Genomic DNA, 19,542 nt, shown 5'->3' with positions numbered 1-19,542 from the left:
CTGTGGGGGGAGTAGGGGTGCAGGGCATTGTCTAAAGAAGAAGATGGAAGGAAGCAAATTAACCTATATCAAAGCCAGGTTTGGGGCACACACTTTTGCCCATAGGACTTGTTCTGCTCACAACATATCCTGTGAAGGTAGAGGATTCTATCCTGCATTTTCAAGTCCACGAAACTGGAGCACAGAGAGGTGAAGTGTCTAAGTTAAGGTCACACAGCTAGTCATGGCAGAGCCAGTTGTGCTGTTCCCATATCATCACACAAACAGAAAGGCTGTAGGGGGCTACCCATGCCATGTGGTGTGAGGGGCCCCAAGAAGGCTCCACCTCACCCAGAACGTCCCCTGCCTGTCCCAGCATTCAGAATTCCACCATTAGCAATATCCCTTTGAATTAAGCCATATCCTATTCATATTTATAAAATGCAGTGGTGGTGGTGGTGGTGACGGTGACAATAATAGAGGTGGTGACACTGGTGATGGTGACAGTTGTGACAGCGGTGATGGTGACAGTGATGGTTTTCAGACATGTTTGTCACTAACAAGGGCAGGGGGTCAGGGTAAAATACAGTCAGGCATTGCAGGGGATAAACATTTCTACTTCACAACTTTTCTAGAAGAACCGAACCAAGAATTCTGCACTGTGGCCTGGGAGATCCAGAAATGTGTGGAACAATCTTTCTTCCTGGCAGATCTGGACACGAGCATTCTTCTGTCACTGAGTGAAAAACCCCTTCACTTTGTGACAAGCCATTTGTGCTAAAGATGTGGCGGCGAGGGGCTGGGGGGGGGGCGGTGATGGAAAAACGACATCCAAGGATCCCACACGTCAGTTCCAACCGTCTTGAGGAGTTGGCCTGGGGAGGAGCAGTAACTGAGGTATTGTCCTAAAAGGGGCACTTTGTCCCTAGGTCCTCGGAGAACAAGGCAGGCTTTAAATCACATGGAGGGATGAAGGAATGAGTGAAGGAATGAAGGAACGCTGTCGGGAGCAGCTTCTTTCTGGCTGCACTTGTTGAATTCAGAGGCAGGGAATGAAGCTGGACCCTGATGAAGAGCAGCCTCAGGGGAGCCGGGTCTCTGGGGGAACAGGCTGCCGGAGAGGGGCTTTGCAGGACACAGAGAGTCCAGCCCCAGGGAAGCTCTGAGGCCAGGACATCTTAGGAAGGAGCCTTTCTTAAATCAGGCTCTAATGGTAGGGTGAGTCCCGAAGAGGGGGCGTGGGATTCAAGATGCGGGATGGTGGGTGTCCCCATCTCTCTACCACGTCCTCCTCTCTGGACACTGGGGCCCAGGCCAGCTCTGCATGCACCGTCAGCTCCCCGTCCACCAGACCAGGGGCCACTGCATTCCCCTTCCTAATCAGCACTCTGAGCCCCTGAGACCGAGGCGATGCTGCCGGGTGAGTGCAAAGGGATGCAGGGAGAAGGAAGATATCCGACGGGCGGACAGACACCGCCAGGCCAGAGAGCCAGGGGGAGCAGTGATGCAGCCAGGGCCAGGGAGACACAATAAGATGGAGAGAAATGAAGCGGGACTCCGCCCGAAGCCTGGGGTTGCGGGGCCGGTCCAGAGGGTCAGTCGTGGGGGTCAAAGGGTGACAGCTCTGGCATTTCGAAGGGCACCCGGGGGCCAGCGCCTGCCTTGATGAGTCCTCGGGAGCTCGATAGACTTTCCAAACCTAATTAGTGTTTAATGGTCTGGAGAGACGCCGCATCCGCCGTCACCATCCACACCACGCCGTCCGGCTTCAGATTCTTAATTAACCTTTAAGGAGATGATCCACTGTGGACACCTCGAGAGACCACGTCCATCCCCGTTCGCGCACGCCAGGGCCCACGGCTCTCTGGGCAGAGCGAAGTGCCCCACGCGCGAGTCTGAGGGTGACTCCAGCCCCCCGATTTGAATCAGGTTTTCGAAACTGCTCCGGAGCACTCATCCCACAGAGGGTACCAACTCAGAACCACCGCAAGTCTAGGGGAGGTAGCGCTGTGCACACTTAGGGTAAAGGAAAGAAGAGCCGCAGATATCTGCCGCGGCCGATAGGGGGCGCGCAACCTGGCAGGGAACCTCCCCCCTACCCCCACCCCAGTGAGGCATGTGACGTCGAGGCAGCCCGAGGGGTGGGGGGCCGTCAGACTAACAGGGACCTGTCCCCTTGTGAGGAGGTGGGCTTTAGCCTCTGGGCAGGGAGAGTCCCTGAGGTGTCCCCAGCGGCTCATGGTTCAGAATCATCCTGCTTCCTGCAAGGAATGTGGGACGAGGCAAAAGGAGGGGACAATCCAGTTAGAGGACAATCCAGTTAGAGGCGGTGCCTGGAATAGGGCTGGATTCCAACCTGCGGGTGCAGAAGGTATTGGAGGGTGTGAGCCTGGCCCCTGGGCGGCGGCAGTGATGTTCCTAAAGCCAGGCAACCCAGGGAGGGAAGTCAGGCTTTGGGCTGGAGGTCACGCGTACCTGTGGGACAGCCAAGGGCCAAAGACCGAGAGAATCCAGAATGCAAAGCGAAAGAGGATGGGGATGGTGAGGGGGATATGGGGATCGCCTCCACGGGGCGCAAGTTGAAGAGAAGGGGATGAGCAAAGTCTCCGAGGGGAGAGCAGGGGAGAGGTAAGGGCCCAGCGGCACCTGGGAGAACCCCGCCCCGCCCCCAGCAAGCAGAGGAGGGCACAGTGCAGGCAAGGAGGGGACAGCAGCGTGGAGAGCGAACTCGTGCACTCCAGCACCCCCCACACACACACCTCACCGCCCACACGGCACACACACACACACACACACACACACACACACTGACAACCACACACACACAGCACAGGCACCACACCCTCCCAGTCACCCGCTCCCTCCGCACCCCTGCCTCACACACGCACTCACGTGTCCGCCCCCGCCAAGCCCTTCAGCCCCCACGCACACACGATCACACTCACGCCTAAGCCTGACACACTCGTGGGCAGTGCCCGTGACCCAGAGACCCTGGCGTGTTCCAGGAGGAGGGCCATGATCGATGCTTATTAATGAAGCTGCCCCGGAGATGGCTAATTGATGGCGGTGCGCGGCTGTTGTCTGGAATTTAACCTGATTCATCATTTAGCCTGTTGGAGGCTGGAGAGCTGTGTTAATTAATGCCAGGAAAACAGACTTGGATGAGCTGGCGGTGCAGCCTCATATTAGAAAACCGGGAGCAAGGGGCAGAGGGAGGCGGTGGGGGGAGGGGGAGAGAGAAGGAATGATTAAATCTAAAGCCCAGAGACAAATTCCAAAAAGCCAATGTCGGTGCTGTTTCTAGGATGACTCAGACTTGCGCTTGGCTGGCATCGTCAGGCTATGGTGTGGGATTGAGAGCAATTTCCTTTAGATTTGTCATTTATGTGGTGTGGGCTTTGTTTTTTCCTTTCTCTTGTGTGGGGACTGTCCCTCCAGGCCTGAGACTGAGCCCTAAGAGACAGGGAGGAGGGGCCCCGGGTTGGGGGAGGGCAGTGGGAAAGGCCCCCTTCTGCTCATGGAGGGCGCTGAGCCTGGCAACAGGGTCCAGGGTCCAGGGCAGCCTGGTGGGGCAGGTGGTGGAGGAGGGCTCAGTGCATCTGACTCAGGGGCAGGCTGAAGGGAGACGGGGAGAAGCAGAAGGGAAGGTGGGCTGTGGGACACGTAGACGAGGGTCTCCATCCAGCCCCCCGGGGCCAGGGTGCCCACTCCCCTTCTCGGCTTGTTAGGAGGGTCAGAGTCTAAATGAAGAAGACAGTGGTTCCACTGTGGCCTGGGAAAGGTCACACCCAGCTGGAGAGCACCGCAGCCACCCCCAGGCGCAGAGCCCCACAGCCACGGGCCCTAGGGAGGCGTGAGCTCTCATGGTGGGATGGAAGAAACAGGTTCTCAGGTCCACGTAGCTGAGGGCAGCCTTGGAAGGTGGGCTTGCCTTGCCCTGTGGAGCTCTGGTACCGGAGCTGGTGAGAGGAAAGGGGAGGGGTTTTCGGGCTGGAAACACATCCTCTCTCGTCACTAGAGCTGGCCAGAGTGGAACTGGGACACCCGTGCAGGAGGAGCTCCCACTGTGGTGTGGGAGCAGGTACGGAAGAGCCAGCGCCCGAGACGAGGAAGGTAGTGGGTGGCTAGGCCCTGCCAGGTGCAGGGCTGTGGGGCTGGGTGTTTAGGGGATCGGTTCTGCTGCTGTGCTGAGAGCAGAAGGCACCCGGCGTGGCTGGGGTCCAGGAAGGGTGGGCTTGAACGCCTTTCGACCAGGCCCTTCTGCAGACTGGATGGTGCGCTCCCCCCAGGGAAGGTTTGCTGTGCCATCCTCGTGCCAGGGAACAGGGCACAGCGAGGGCAGAGCCGGGGCAGGTGGAGGAGAGGCTTTGGGGGAACGAGGAGCAGGGAGAGGAAGGGAGGGGAAAGGCCGGAGAGCATAGCTGCTGTTTGTTTCTTGAGCACTTACTAGGCGCCAGGCACTGTGCTAAGAGCATGACCCGAGCTATCACTCCCGCGGGGCTCGCCACACACCCTCTGGGATGTGATCCTAAGAGGTCAAGTAACTGCCCCACCTCACATGCACAAGGAGGTGGCAGAGCTAGGACTGAAATCCAGGCCTCCCAACTAAATCGGGACTCGTTTCATCCAGAATTATCTATCCACTGCTGTTTTTAAAAAAATCACACACCCCCACTCTGAAGAGGGTTAGCGACCCAGCCTGGCCGTGCAGGCTAATGAGCTTCGTTTCCACGGCAGCAGATCTTAATTAGGACCACAAGGGTCCGCCCACCCTTGCCAGGGCAGCTCTGGCACGTTGGTGGGAGCGGATGAGAAGGACATGGGGCTTGGAGACAAAGAGACAGGCTGCCCTTGGCCACGTGGATCTGGGAAGCCCTGACTGCCAGGTAGGGGCTGAGCCCAGCGGCACTATTCCATCTCCAGGATTCCATCTCCTTACCTGCCACAGCCCAGAGAAGCTTCCACCCACGCAGATGGGGCCCAATCCCAGCCCCATGGCAATGGGGGGACGAGGAAAACTAAAAGGCTGACTGGGGATCCCCTCCCTTCTGGAAACAAGCAGAAGAGACCTTTGACTGGCCCAGGGAAGGGGCACCTCCTTTGTTTGTACCCAGTGGGTGAGGGGAAAGCATTCTGTAAACTTAGATGCCAGAGAGCAGAGAGGGTGGAGGTTGGGAGAGGGATGGGAGCGAGAGAGGAGACAGAGAGAAGGGGAGGGGGCCACCCCAGGCAGTCCCACCAATAGGCTCCGTCAGCGCCGCCGCCCGTTGGCTGGACACTGCAGAGCAGAGCATCCTGTTGCATAGCAACTGCCTGGGGCCTTGTTTGTGGGGCTGGACCACGGACGATGTACGGGCTGCAGAGGCCCCCGTGCCCTGCTCCCCTCCCCGCACCGCGGGCGTCTAGCTCCCCACCCCACCTGCCTACAGGCTGGGAGGGGACCAGATGCCAAGATAGTACTGGCCATTCCTGATCTAAATGTTCACCCCCGACCAGGCTCCACTGCCCCAAGCCCTCTTGCTCTTTCTGAATGTGGCCCTAGTGGAATGCTAGGGGACACCACTGCCCACAGCACAGGCTCAGACCCTCCAGGAGCCACATCAGGCCCCCTGCTTCCACCCGACCTGCCTGCACATCACACTCTGAGACTTTCCTCACACTCTGTGACACCCTGCTGGCTCTTCCCTCAACTCACCTACGTCGTCCACGGTTCTGCCTGCCAGCCAACCCCCTCTACATCCTCCCCACCCCGTGAGTCTGCTCACCGGGCTCATCTGGTGTCAGAGAGGATGGAAGGACATAGCCAAGTCGTGTGGTCAGTGCAAGGTCTGGAGTTGCGAAGGACTCGATAACTGTCACCTGTCACGGTCACTCATGCCTCCCTGTCCTCCATCCAGGCACACGGCAGAGGCCATGCAGGTCCACCCACTGTCCTGTCTTGATGGTCATTAAGACAGTCAGGCCTCTGTGCTGCTTCTCAGCTGCCTTCCTTCATCCCCTTGAGGGCCACTTTTGACAGCAGCTGACTGAAGGAATCTAGAGGCCGTGACTGGCAGAGTGACAGGTGTGGCTGGCAGAGTGACAGGTGTGGCTGGGCCTCGCTGGAGGGGGGCGCAAGGGCTTGGGACTCTGCCCTTCAGACCAATGAGAGGAGGTGAGGATGAAGGGGAAGAAGGGGAAGGATGAGGGTGAGATGCCTCTGCGGGTGACCCAGAGGTGACCTCAAGTGTTTTACCAAGGGACCAACAGAGGGCCTCGGCTGGCAGGCACCCCCCTTCCACCGCTTCAGGGGCAGCTCCGAGCTGGACCATCTAAATGAGGAGAGGGGTGAAGAGCTGACAGGGCCTACATGCCTGACCCAACAAGCATCAGATGGCCTCCTGGATGCGGGGAATGGGAGCAGAACCAGATTTATTAAAAATCTTATCTGGAGGGTTTGCATTTCAATGGGCTGTGGATTTGCATATTTTAACAATAACCTCCAGGTTCTTCTGTCTGGTCTGCGCTCACTGGCTGTCTCTCTAAACCATGATCACTGGTTCAGTAAACCCTTCCTAATCCGGAGGTACAACATCACCACTTTGCTGGAGGAGGGAGGGTTAAAGGGCCTTTCTCTCTGGACCAGAAATAGGGCTGTTCAGCGGGTCACCACTTCTGGCCTCTGGACACTCCTGCCGCCAGACCGTGGCTGAGGCAGGAGGGAACGATGCCAGTGACAGGCACAATAGAGGATTCAGTCGTCCGTTTGGTCAGTGAGCATTTATTGAACACCTATGGTGTACCGGGTGCCACGCCCGACTCTGGGTGTGCAGTCGGAACAGGACAGGTGTGGACCTTCCCTCGTACAGAGGAGACAAATATTAAACAAATAAATCCACAACTTGAGAACCATAATGGCTTATCACTGTCCCAAATTGTGGCAAGGCAATGAAGGAAAGAACGGGGAGCTTGAAGAGACCCCTAATTTATTGCAAGGCCAGGGGGCTGCTGAGACCTGAGGGAGGCGTGGGTGGTGGCTGGGCCGAGAAGGGAGCAAGCGCGCTGCACCCACAGCCGGCTCGGGACCTGCCCTCGGGCCCTGGGAGCCGCACCACCAACTGGCCCGGCCAGGGTCACCTCGGAGTCTGGCCCGTGGTGGAGTGGGGGAGTGCCTCTAGCAGAGGCACATGTCACTCTGCAGTCACTGCTGGGGTGTCCTTAAGTCAACACTTTATGATGACAGCAAACGGGATTCCTTGAATCTCTAACCCCACACTGAACAATTTATTAAAGAGGTAATTAAAACGATATATTTACAACAAGCTACAAATGATGTGCGCTGTTTCTGCCAATCCCCTTCGATCCCGTCTCTCTGGGGGACTGGGGGGCCCCTGCAGCAAGGGTTCATCCTTTCCTTCCAAGGTTACTGAGGGCCCACTGTGCACAGCCAGGGGAATCCAGCGGGGCCCAGGATTCAGAATCTGTCCTCCTGGGGCTTTAAACAAGCAATTTCTCCATTAATTAATTTGTTCATTATGAATTGCTAAGTGCCATGAAGACAAAATCCTGGTGGAGGACAGGGTCGCTGTAGAGCCGCCTACCTGTGGTCCCCATGTTCTCATTAGTGAGTTCTCTTCTCTATCTGTATCAGATGGTTGCATCCTCACCACCAGCCTTTTACACCAAAGTCTGGAAATTCTCAGTCTATCCTCCCCAACTTGCCCAAAGTTCACCTTTAAAAGATAAATCTTGGGACTTCCCTGGTGGCGCAATGGTTAACGATCCTCCTGCCAATGCAGGGGACACGGGTTCCATCCCTGGTATGGGAAGATCCCACATGCTGCGGAGCAACTAAGCCTGTGCGCCACAACTACTGAGCCCCCGTGCTGCAACTACTGAAGCCCTAGCGCCTAGAGCCCGTGCTCTGCAACAAGACAAGCCACCGCAACGAGAAGTCCGCGCACCGCAACGAAGAGTAGCCCCTGCTCTCCACAACTAGAGAAAGCCTGCGTGCAGCAACGAAGACCCAACGTGGCCAAAAATAAATAAATAAATTTATTTTTAAAAAAGAATTTTTTTAAAGAGAAATCTTTGAGTACCGTTCTCTGTTTCAGAAGCTTGTGCACAGTTCCACCTGAAAACACCTGATGGTCAAGGATATGTCTGATGCCTGGAGCTGGTGGATAGAGATAAGCTTGCAGGATGATGGGGACCCAGAAGGGCATCGTGGTCAGGGCAAGTTCATGGGCAGGCTCCCTGTGCTGTCACACAGGGCGCCACACTCAGAAGGGTCCCATGCTTAGTGTTTAGTGCTCTGCAGCTGCCACCTTGAAATTCTTAAAATTTTATCTTTGAACTTGTGTTTCATAAGTGAAGTCTGTGGCACGAAGGAGCCCATGTAGGGGGCCTGGGGCCTCTGCTTGTGATCGGTTTTGCCTCCCACCGCCTGCCTGATCTATATACATCCTGGTCCCCACGTGAAATCACCCTGCCTTCTAGGCCAGCCAGCAACGGCCTGGGTGGGGTTTAGGGAAGATCGGGTGGGGCCCACTTTCCCTGTGGTACCCCAGGCTGGCAGCGCTGTGGCATGTCTGTCTGGTCAACAGAGGCATTGTCTTATCAGGGGCGAGCATCTTTCAGCTGACTAATGCATCCCTGGCACAGCACTTACAATACCCTTGAGGATCACCCGCCCACTGTGGGTTAGGTCAGCGGGTACCATGGGCACAAGTGAAGTCTGGCTGTACTTCCCATGGCCCACCCTTGGCTGGATTGTACCAGGTCAGTCTGCAGTCAGTGGAAGAGACAACCCAGCAGTCCTCAGGCCCAGCCTGCCCCCCATGGTGCAGGGCGGGGCTCTGGGTACCTGCGAGGGTCTCCATGCCTGAGGAGACCCTCTCTTTCTTCTTAACCTTCCTGAGTCTGGCTCGCCTTTCTCTCCTCTGGCCAGCTCAAGGCACCCTCCAGGCATGAGTCACAAAAACGAATTGTATAATTTTGGTGGTTCTGCATAGGCGTTAAATGTTCTGATGTTTGCACTTAAAACTGGCATCACACAAAATAAAGATGAATGGTAGAATCCATGCTAATAATTTAAAATTTATATTTTTCTTTACTTAAAACGACATCAAATAGCAGGTAAAAAAATACCATGACAAGTCAAGCAAGAGAGAGACCATGAAAGAAAGGGAAAGCTTTATATTTCAGTGCTTTAATGATGCTTTTTTCCTTGCTTTTTGAACAGGGGGCCCTGCAAATTAGGTCTCTCTTCCCAGAGCAGCAGTGCCACTGAAGATGGGGCACAGATGTCCCAACAGGTCCAGAACACAGGGTCTGCTGCTTCACCATTTCCATGACCGTCATGTGTGCTGGGGTGGGGGGCAGACAGCATAAAAGCTGAGTTCACTGGGGGGGATGAGAACAAACAGCAGGACAGATGAAGAGTAGGGGCCAGGCTCTGAGGAATGTGTGGGCGCACAGAGCTAAGAGCTGCTTCCAGCGCAGGCTGCAGGTTTGAACAGAAGAAGGATCAGCATTACCAGATTACTGCATGGTTTTGGGAGATGCGAGCCCTCCTGGTGAGCAGAAAACGGGGTATCACCAGACACCCACACATCCCAAAGGCAGCCAGAAAGGACCTCGGCTTTGAGGTTTGGACATCCACCCTGGAAGTGCGTCTGGGGGCTCAGCTGCCGGCTGGAGAGCACACGCTAGCCATCTCCATAGGCCACGCCAGTAACCCTGCCACCCCCCGTGTCCTCCCCCTCCCCCTCCCCAGCCCCGTGCAGGGCATTGGTCCAGACCTTCCTGAGGCATTTCTGGGTCACAGACTGGCAAACAACACGGAAGCTGACATTTGCTGGGAGCACCGCACTAGTTTCCTCCCTCATCTCGGTTAATCCCAACACCCAACCTGAATGAACTGTCTCATGATGTCTGTGATGTCACACAAGTACTACTCAAGCGTGAGCATGGGTGCACGTGTGCATACACACACACACACACACACACACACACACACACACACACACACACACTGAGAGAGAGAGAGAGAGAGTGGTATAGGGCCATGTGTGGCTGGGGGGCTGAGAGATAACCAAGGAAGTCTTATTGGAAGGGCAGGAAGTCTTTTGATGAAGAGGAGGGTTTGGATGGCCTTTGACGAGTGACAGGGAACTTCCCAGGCTCTTTCTGAGACAGATCTGGGTCAGCTCACTGGGGCCCGGTGTGAAGCAGGGGGCTTAGGGTCCTGAGAAGACAGGTGGAGGGGGACCCAGCTCCAGGAGGAAGGGCCCCAAGTGATCCTGCGGGCAGCAAGGGCTGTCCCCAGTGAAGCAGGGGCGAGTTCCGGACGTCCCCAGGGCTCACCCTGGCACTGGCTTAGGCAGGTGCCAGGCAGTGAGGGACAGAGGGAGCTCAGCCACCCCCCAAAACCTTCGTGCCAGCCCTTAGGAAGGTGATTGCAGCAGAAGGGAAGCCGAGTGAAGACAGTCCCTCTCTGGTCTGGTGGCAGAACACATGTGGGCACTCAGGGACCAGGGGCCCCCTCCGCAGGCTGGGCCTGCTCTGGTGGGGTTTCATTCCAGCCTCAGGGAGCCCCTCGCAGGGCCGGTGTGAAGAGACACAGACAAGAGAATGGCTCTCACACAGGAACAAGCCCAGGGGCACAGCCCAGTTTGTACCAGGAGGACAAGGAAAGCAGTAACTGGAACCACGAGGGTTAATCAGAGCCAGCTTCCCAGATGCCGAGGGACGGCCCTGCACCCGGGCCCACAGTGGGCAGCAGAGACCCGCGGACCACTGTGGGAGGGAGACGTGGCCCCCGGAGCAGAGATGGGAGGGGGTGTTGGGAGGGGCAGAGGGAGTCAAGAAAGAGCCAGCTGGCCTGTCCATCAATCTGTCTGTCTGCCCACTGGCCACAGGCCTCTCCTTACGCGGGAAGCCACGCTGGACGGACAGGTGAAGCCTTTGGACCAGATCAATCATTGTATTTATTCTAATTGTATCGTAATCGTCCCCAAGGAACCCAGTTCAAATGAGCTTGACATTATTAAAATTTTAATGCCCAGTTTTCATAGCTGAATGAATATTTAAAGGGTATGTCCCAGCTTAAGTTATGATGATGAAGAAATTAATGGAATGTCTTGTTTAATGCATGGGTATGTGTTGATGCAAAAAGTGGCAGAGACGGGGAGAAGAAGGGGAGGTGGGGCCAGGGCAGAGGGGCCTGGGAGGGAAGGAGGCCCTGCCACCCACCACTGGCTGCAGCAGGGAGCAGAGAGGACCCCAGACCTAGGCCAGGACCACTCGCTCCCCCTGAGGGGCCCCCGGGGCTGGAAGCCTGAACACGGTCGATGACAAAGGAAGTTAGTGATGTCCCCAGAGGGCTGACCCCAGAAGCCTGAGGGTGGCTTCAGGGAGCTGTTCCTGACCCAGGGAAGGCGGCCCAGCTCAGGCACCTGGAGGCACAACCGGGGCTGAAGGCCACAGGGGAACACGGGGATGCTGATGACGCAGCCCCGAGGCCCAGGCCCAGGCCCTCCCAGAAGGATAGTACAGTGGCTGAGAGGGACGGGATGGCTGGACAGAGGAGCTGGGACGGGTTAGAGGAAAGGCACCAAGAAATGGGCCCCAGCGCATCCTCGACATTCACCTGCAGGGGATGCCCTGGGGCTCATGTGGCCAAGAGGTCCTGAGGCCACAGTCAAAGTTAGAAGACGGGCAAGGAGATGGCAACTGCCCCTCCCGCCTTCCTACCAGTATCCTCTCTCCCCTGCTTCACAGTTCCTGCCTCACTGCCCATCTCTGCGGCATGGTCTGCCCTCTACTCCCCAGGATGTAAGCATGTCCGGGCGAGGCTAGATGGGGCTGGAGTCTGGAACAGGGAAGAGAAACACGGGCCGAAGGAGGGAGATCTCCCTTCAGGCCCGAGGCATCTGTACAGAGCCTGCTCTACCTATGAAATCTTCCCAGCTGAGCCTGACAGTTTATTTCTGCTGAGAATTAAGAAAGCACGGGATTTCTTTCTCTCCCCATCTATCCTGGCTCCACCCTGACAGCCCGGCAAAGGCTGTACGGACTCTGACCATCCCTAGATAATAATAGGACATGAAATATGACCCCAGGAGCCACAGGTCCATGGGAACCAGGGCAATGCTGCTCCATTGTGGGTGCCCAGGCCATGGCTGAGGGCAGGTGGGAGGCTAGATGAGCCCCTGGGTCCCCACTGCCAGGAGCCCAGTGATGGAGGAGGTCTGGGAGCACCGTCCAGGGCTGGCCTGGTCAGGGAGGGCTTGCTGGGGGCTGGGGGGTGGAACTGAGGGGAATCAGGCCTAAGTCCGTGAGCCTGGGGCACAGCATTCACGAGTGCCCGGGTGTCAAGGACAGCGGGACAGTGGCTGACTGCCTGAGGGTGACATGCCCCAGGCACATGCACAGGCAGATTCCGTTTGCCTTGTTTAATTTACCACGGAAAATGGGTCCCATTATCACAGAAACAGTTCTACCCCAGCCCTCGTCCGTCCGTAGGACTCACCCCCTCTGCTCTCCATAGAGAGTTGCTGTGGGACTCAGAAACGAGGTGCCAGGGGAGGTGTCCTCCCAGGGTCCCTGCCCTTCCTCCCAGCATTGCCTCTGAGCATTCGGGCTCGGCCTGGGCCTGCTCTGGCCCCAGGGATGGAGCCTCCTCTGCGGCCTCCTCCTTCCCTTGTCTCCACAGCAGCAGAGCCCAGCTGAGCCTGGTTCACACTCCTCTGCCTGCCCCTCCTCACGCCCCACTCCTTACTGGGGAAGCCTGAATCAGCTCACCACTCACCCCCTTCCCCACACTCTGTTTTGAACTTTCCTGGACCTTTCCTAAGCCTGTCACGTCTGGTTCCCAGAATCTCCCAAACATGTAGTCTGGTGTTAAGAGTCCTGGGTTCATCTTGATCACCGTTTACCACCTGTGTGACCTCAAGCTAGTTTCTTAACCTCTCTGAAACTCCATTTCCTTGGTTAAAGATGATCTATTTGCACGCATCCTAGGGGAAGTGATGATCATCCAACAATATAATTTTGTAGCAGCTGTTCATGTTCCTGCAGGTGTAGCAGTGCGGTGCCCCCTTTGCAACTCACTTCCCAACTTGACTGCACATTCCATACGGAAAAGGGAGAATTCCTGCAGGACTCTTCCCCCTGGAGTACCAGGAAGGCTTCAGGCCAGAGGCTGGTGGGGGTATGGGAACAGAGCTCACAGGCCGAAGGAACACTTGGGGGAGGAAAGTGTCCGGTCGTGAGGAATGGACTGACGCAAGAGGCGGTGGGGGCCAGATTTGGGGGACCAGGCGGAGGAGGTTGTATTCGATTTGGTGGCCCAATTGCCCCTTGCCAAATGGACATCTTCCCTTGACCCCCTCCTTTCAGAGCAGCTTTGGGGTCAAATGAGGTGAAACATAGGAAGTCCAACCCACCCCGTCATCATAACTTATCACGGTAGCACCGTGCCTGCCCACCCTGGCCGCAGTCTGGATCTGCAACTCCTCCGAGCTTGGCTTTTCATTGGCAAGAGAGAGATAATAACCCATCCGTGGAGCATTATAATAATTACATAAGCAAGAAAGCCATAGAAATATACCCAGGAGAATACAATGGCCAGAACTGGGTCCAGGTCAGCCGTGGGGCCTTTCTGCAGCTTTGGGGGAGACTAGGAGGAAGGGGTGTTCCAGAAAGGAGGGACAGCCTAGGGAAGCGCTGGATGTGGATTCTCCAAAGACACAGAACGGGAACCCGAGAGTACAGCCCTTCTCCCACAGCCAGAGGCAAGCTCAGCCTCCTGGACCCTTCGCTCAAGGACTGGAAAGGAGGTGGTCTATGGGGGAGCCAGAACCCCCGAAATGAAGCTGGGAATTTCCTATGTCCCTCTTCCTTCTCCCTGTTAATTGGAGGTTCCCGTAAACCCACACCTTCCTCCGCGGGCAGAGCGTACATACCAAGTACCTTCATTTCCCTCAACTCCATAAGGGGTGCCGAGTGGGGACCTCCTGGCAAACAATGGCACCCGGACCCCCTCTTAGGGGACCGGCCCCCCCAGAATCCTATCTTACCCTCCGGGCCACCTGTGCTTCCTTTTCCTCTGTTCTGTGCCCTGCCTCCCGCCTCTGTCCTTCCTTGCGTGGCTCTGCCCTTCCCCTGGCCTCATCTTCACCTTGCTGAGTCACGGGCACCCACGCTCCCCCACCCATCGTCTTGACGCAACCAAAGCTCACTTCGAATCCTAGACCAGAAGGAAGCTTGTGACTGGCTAGTCCAGCCTCCATACACAAGGGGAATTGGCAACGGAAAGTCACCTGGTGCAGGACAAAAGCCCAAAAATAGCCCTGGCGGACCCAGGTTCCCAGGCACATCTTGCCACAAGGGGGCCCCGCCTCAGCTTCTCCATCTACAAAATGGGGGCATTGAGTACGTGCGCTGCCTGCCTCTCAAGGTTTGTTTGTGAGAGAAATGCAAATAGAGTAAGGGATAAGAGAGGCACAGGACAAGCAAAAGCACTGGCAAAGACAAAAACACAATTCCATTTGCGTGATTCCTACCATTTTTATTGTGTGAAATATCCTCAGGGCCTGAGAGCCCACCTTATGCCTCCTCCGGCATCCGGAGGATGGAAAACAGGCTGCGGAGCCCCAGATCCTGGAGTTCAGAGCCCCCTAGTGGCCTGAATGAGGCATTGAAACGGATCCTCCAGAGAGGCCGGCGGCTAAAAGGCTGGGGGCGTCAGGCCGTGCCTGGTGTCGTCCTGGCACCCAGACACCACGTGAGACAAGTAGCTGTGCCCACTCCACATACACCCCGAGGGGACAGCCTGGCCGCAGTCAGGAGCCCCAGCCCTGAGCTCTGCTCCAACAAGGAGCTGAGTGGTCCAGAGCCTCAGGCACCCCTGGGACCCCCAGCCAGCGTCTGCAGGATACTGCGGGGATGGGGTGCAACTCACTGCCATGCCCCAAACTGGGCAGGAGTTAGTCTTCGGCCAGAGACCAGCTAGTTTCAGCAAAGCGATCTGTCTCCAGGGTGGGCCAGAGAGGGGACACCTCAGATTCTAGTATCACAGCAAGAGGTACTCAAAGCTGGGAGAGGGATCACTGGAGGTCCCTCTCAGGATTGGAGACCTCCAATCCTGAGAAACCCTCCTGAAATCGGGGGACCCTGGGGACCACGCTGGGGAGGGGAGATGGGTGGGGCTTTAGTGAAGACCCGCTCGTTTGCAGCTGCGCGGGTACGCGGGTGTATGTGTCGGTGGTGTGGTCCGTGCGCTATGTCCCCGTGAACACCTGCGTATCTTCGGGTGCAGACGTGTCTGCTCTAACACTGCCCCCCTGTGCTCTGTTGCAGATGAACCGGCCAATCCAGGTGAAGCCAGCGGACAGCGAGAGCCGAGGAGGTAGTAGCTGCCTGCGCCAGCCCCCTTCACGTGAGGGCCCACTTGTCTCTGCCCCTCCCCCTCCCTCCTTTCCTCCCCTCCCCCCTCCCCTCCCTCGATGCAGCGTTGCAGCAACTCCCTGCCACCTCCCCCTGCCCCCTGGGGACCTCATGGCCCAGGGTTGGAACAGGGCTTTGGAGCCCTGGGTGACGGATGTGGGGACAGAGTAAAGAGGATGGGGGAGAATTGGGGTCTGCCGTATGCTGGGGTTCCTTCCTTCCCATGAGTACACAAGTAGGATGTCCTGGGCACTCCACTGCCCCCTTTAAGACACCCAAAAGGGTAGGCCCACCTCTGTGTCACCAGGGAAATCCCCACTGGGATGGGACTGGACTAGTTGAAAGGGTGCCAGGATGGGAGGGAGGAAATGTGTTTCAGTCCTGCCCTGGGAAGGCTCAGGCCAGAGTGGGTGAATCTGAGGGGGGCTGCCCACTGCGGGGTGGGGCTGCCGAAGTCAAGACCCTGGACCTACATACAGGTGGACAGGCAGATGTCTGGAAGGGGACAGAGCAGGAGGACAGAGCCTCACCCCCAGACTCGGGCCTCTGTGCCCCAAGGGGAGGCTCTGTTCCGTCCACCAGCGGGGCCTCACCCCCGCTCCCCCACTGCACACAGAGGCTCGACCAGGTCAGGCTCTGGCTCCTCTGCCGAGAGGCCACCCTCCAGGCTTCTGGCCCGGGTGTCCGTGCCCACACCATGCCCCTGGGCTCTCCCTGGCTAGGCCTGGACACTCACTCTCATCTCAGCTCAACCGGGCGCTGAGGAACTTCTCTCTCCCTCCCCCTCTCCCCCACTCCCAATTTTCCAGGAAATTAAGAGCAAAAAATAGGCAAAAGCTATTTGCAAATTCAGAGTCAAGGTTCTTGTCCTGAGGAAACTGTAGTGTGGCCACAGGTGGCCTGCCCACCCCTGGGACCTGTGGTCCCTCCGGCACAGGCCTCTGCCCTCTGGGCCCCAACAGGGCCTCCACCCTGGCACAAGGCCTCTATGGCTCTGGGGCCCTCCTGACCCAGGCCTCGAATCCCACCCAACAAACCCAGCTGCCCGAAGGGGCCACGTGCCCCAGGGCACAGGTGCGCCTCCCTGTGGCCCTCTGAGAGCTCCCCATCCCGAGGACCCCGATCATGGGAGCGGGTTGGTTGAAGAGTAAAAATGGTTCAGGTGTGAAGGGCTCATGCTGCAGACCACACCTGGGTCACGCTGCTTGCTCCTGCCCCTCTCCTGGCAGTCCAGTTACTTGGTTTTCTCTGCACACAGAGGCTCCTCAAACACCCAGGGCCAGGCCCCCTGCCCTGGCGGAGAGAGGCGTGCAGTCTGGCCTCACGCAGGTGCCCTCGGTGACACGGGGCAGAGGCAGGGCCTCTCCCAGAGACTGTCTCCAGGAGAAAGGACCAGCAGGACCTGGCCCCCAGGCCACCTGTCAGGCAGTGACTCACCTGCAACACCCTGTCCGTGTGGCAGGGCCAGGAGGCAGCAGAGACCCCTGGCTTTGGTAGGGAGGGAGCTCGGACGGTAAGTGGCACCTGCGGTCCCAGAGGAGGGGTCCCCGAGATGGGGGCAGCCAGAGACCTCGGAGGACGAGGACGTGGCACTTGAGCTGCCTTGAAGGAGGGGATATTCCACACCTGGAGAAGTCGGGGTGGCATGAAGAAGGCCTAGTGTAATCCAGGACGGGAGCAGGGTGTCGGGAAGCCTGCTGCCAGCGAGGCCGCGCTGCGCTCTAATGCAAACCGTTTCTCCCCTCACTGGCCTTGGAGGCAGTAACTCTCCAACTTCAAGTTGCTAACCTCATCTCCTTTCTCCCATATATCTCCTGCGCTGACACTTGCCCCAAACCAGATTAATCAGCTCTTTTATTCTTCCTGCAGTAGAAAGGGGGGAAAAGAGAGCCAAACCTAAACATCTATCTATTAATTGCATATTCAGTATTAAACAAGGAGATGATCCTGAGTAAGCATCATCACCAAGCTATTTGAAAAGAAAAAGAAAGTTTAAAATAATTTAATATCCATTAAATACTTCTTCAGTGGGGGGAGGGGATGGGGGAGAGGTGAACATTAAAAAAGATGAAAGAAATGGGAACAGGAGAAAGGTATGGAAGGCAGGGGTGGGAGTGGAAGGGGCGGGGCAGGAACACGATGGGAAAGGAAGAGCCCAGAAAGGTGAAGGGAAAGGGGCAGAAGGAGGAGGGAGGCCTGGGAGAAAGTGGGTAGAGGGGAAGGTGGCAGGGAGCTGGGAAGACTTGGGGGCACAGCTGGGAGGAGAAAGGAGGGGCAGGAAGAGGAAGTGGCCCCAGAGGGAGAGGTGGGTCTGCACCACCCGGGCTCTCCTCATCCCGGATTAGTTAGGTGCTTGGCTGGAGCTCCCCAGGAAGAGTACAGGACGGCAGCTCTTGTTCTGGTCCTGGGTTCTATTCCCATCTTTGTCCAGAATGAGCTCTGGCCCGGACACTGCTTCTCTGGGCCTCCACCCCCTCACCCAGGGATGGGAGATCTCACTATCCAGGAAAGCTGCTGTTTACAGAGCACCCACTGAGGGCTGGGATTTGATCTGATTTGGCCACAGCACGCAGCCTGTGGGACCTTAGTTCCCCAACCAGGGATTGAACCCAGGCCCTCAGCAGTGAGAGCGCAGAGTCTTAACCACCAGACCGCCGTGGGCCAGGACTTTAAACAAATGCGTTTAATCCATACAAAAACGTTGGGAGGTGGAAGTTATTGGCCCCACTTAAAGGTACAAACCAAGGCACAGAGAGGCTAAGTAACTTGTTTCAGGTCACACAGCTAGGTGGTGGCAGAGCCAGAATTCAAAGCCCTGCCTGTCAGTAACCAGCACCCAGGTGCTCTGCATTCCTGCAAGACTCCTAGGATAGTCTTTCGGACTCAGGGGACAGTGGGAAGGTGCTGCAGGCGTTTGTCATACCTCTAGGGCTATTCTCAAGGTAAATGAGGGGAGAGGAACAGGGTCCCAGGTGAGGGAGGCAGGGCCAGTCTGGACGAGAAGCTCCCAGACGTACCCATAAGACATGAGAGACCAGGACTGCAGGGGTCAGAGAAGAGAGAACCCACTGTGGCCTGGAGCAAGCAGGGAGGGCTTCCTGGAGGAGGTGAAAACTGGACCAAGAGGTGTAGACTTGGCGGGAGACAGTGAGGGCCCAAAGTGAAAATGGAACCCTGAACACAAGGCCAAGGGGTTGCACTTGTCTCCATCAGAAGGAGGAGCCACTGACCCCATGGAGGACCAGGCAAAGAGAGGGCATCACAGCTGTAACATCCCTGGGCAGGAAGAGAGGAGACAGCCCCTGATACCACCACCAAGAGCTAGGGCTCCAGCTAGGTGGGGAAAGAAAACCAAAGGAGAAAGAGCTTCCCCAGGACCCATCCCGCTGCAAGGAGAATCCTGTTAACCCCACAGAACTTGCTGGAGCAAGTTATATATCAACTCAGATTCACCCCCAAATAAGCAAGCCAGTTCATTCACCAGGGGAGTGAGGCAGGCTGGGGACAGAGAGGAACCAGGTAGAGGGCACCCTCCCACCTGCCCTGGCCATCTCAGAGGCAAGGACGCTTTCTTGGGCGTGAACTGTTGTGTCCTTTGCCTCCTAGCAGACAGACACACCCGCCCCAAGAGCTGGTTCACGGTCCCCGTCTGAACTGGGTCTCCACAGCTGCAGGGGCCCTTCAGCCTCTCCGTTTCACTCTCAGCCTCTGGGTGGGTGCCCGCAGTGTGCTGCCCTGTAGCCCTGACACCCTCCCCATCCTCCCTGGTCTCAGTCCAAATGAGTGCTACGGCTGAAGACAGGACAAGCTCCCCCCACCCCGCCGCCCCACCCCACCCCCCGGCCCCAGGCAAGGCTCCTGCAGCCAGAATGCAGGGGATCCTTTCAGGACGTCAGGCTCTGAGCAGCCTGGCTTCAGGCAGCAAACCTGCTTGGGGGCTCCCTGGGCTGAACTGGAGGAGGCGGGGCTGGGGTCCACCACCCCCCCTCAAGGGGCTCAAGGGGGTCAGCAAACAGGTAGGAGCCCTTGAGGAGGGAAGGAGTGGCTGAGACCTGGGCCAGTACAGCAGGTGTAGGCCTAGTCCCACCCCACCTCCGCCAGTCCCAGCCACATAGCAGCAGATGTGAGCTG

The 19,542-nt window shown here is 57.3% G+C and overlaps 1 protein-coding gene across 50 annotated transcripts in view; it reads left to right on the top strand.

Annotated features, from left to right (window-relative positions):
• CELF4 (CUGBP Elav-like family member 4) overlaps positions 1-19,542 on the top strand; it is a 296,327-nt gene that overhangs the window by 208,266 nt on the left and 68,519 nt on the right. For 26 of the 50 annotated variants that reach the window (XM_060028930.1, XM_060028927.1, XM_060028929.1 and 23 more), the window contains exon 3: positions 15,325-15,403. In XM_060028930.1, coding sequence (XP_059884913.1) covers positions 15,325-15,403 — 79 coding nt within the window. The remainder of the gene's footprint in view (positions 1-15,324; positions 15,404-19,542) is intronic. The other 24 variants (XM_060028935.1, XM_060028974.2, XM_060028934.1 and 21 more) reach the window with 1 other exon arrangement.

This window comes from Delphinus delphis, chromosome 13 (assembly GCF_949987515.2).
Source record: "Delphinus delphis chromosome 13, mDelDel1.2, whole genome shotgun sequence".
NCBI lineage: Eukaryota > Metazoa > Chordata > Mammalia > Artiodactyla > Delphinidae > Delphinus > Delphinus delphis.
This window is presented reverse-complemented; position numbering and strand designations above follow the sequence as displayed.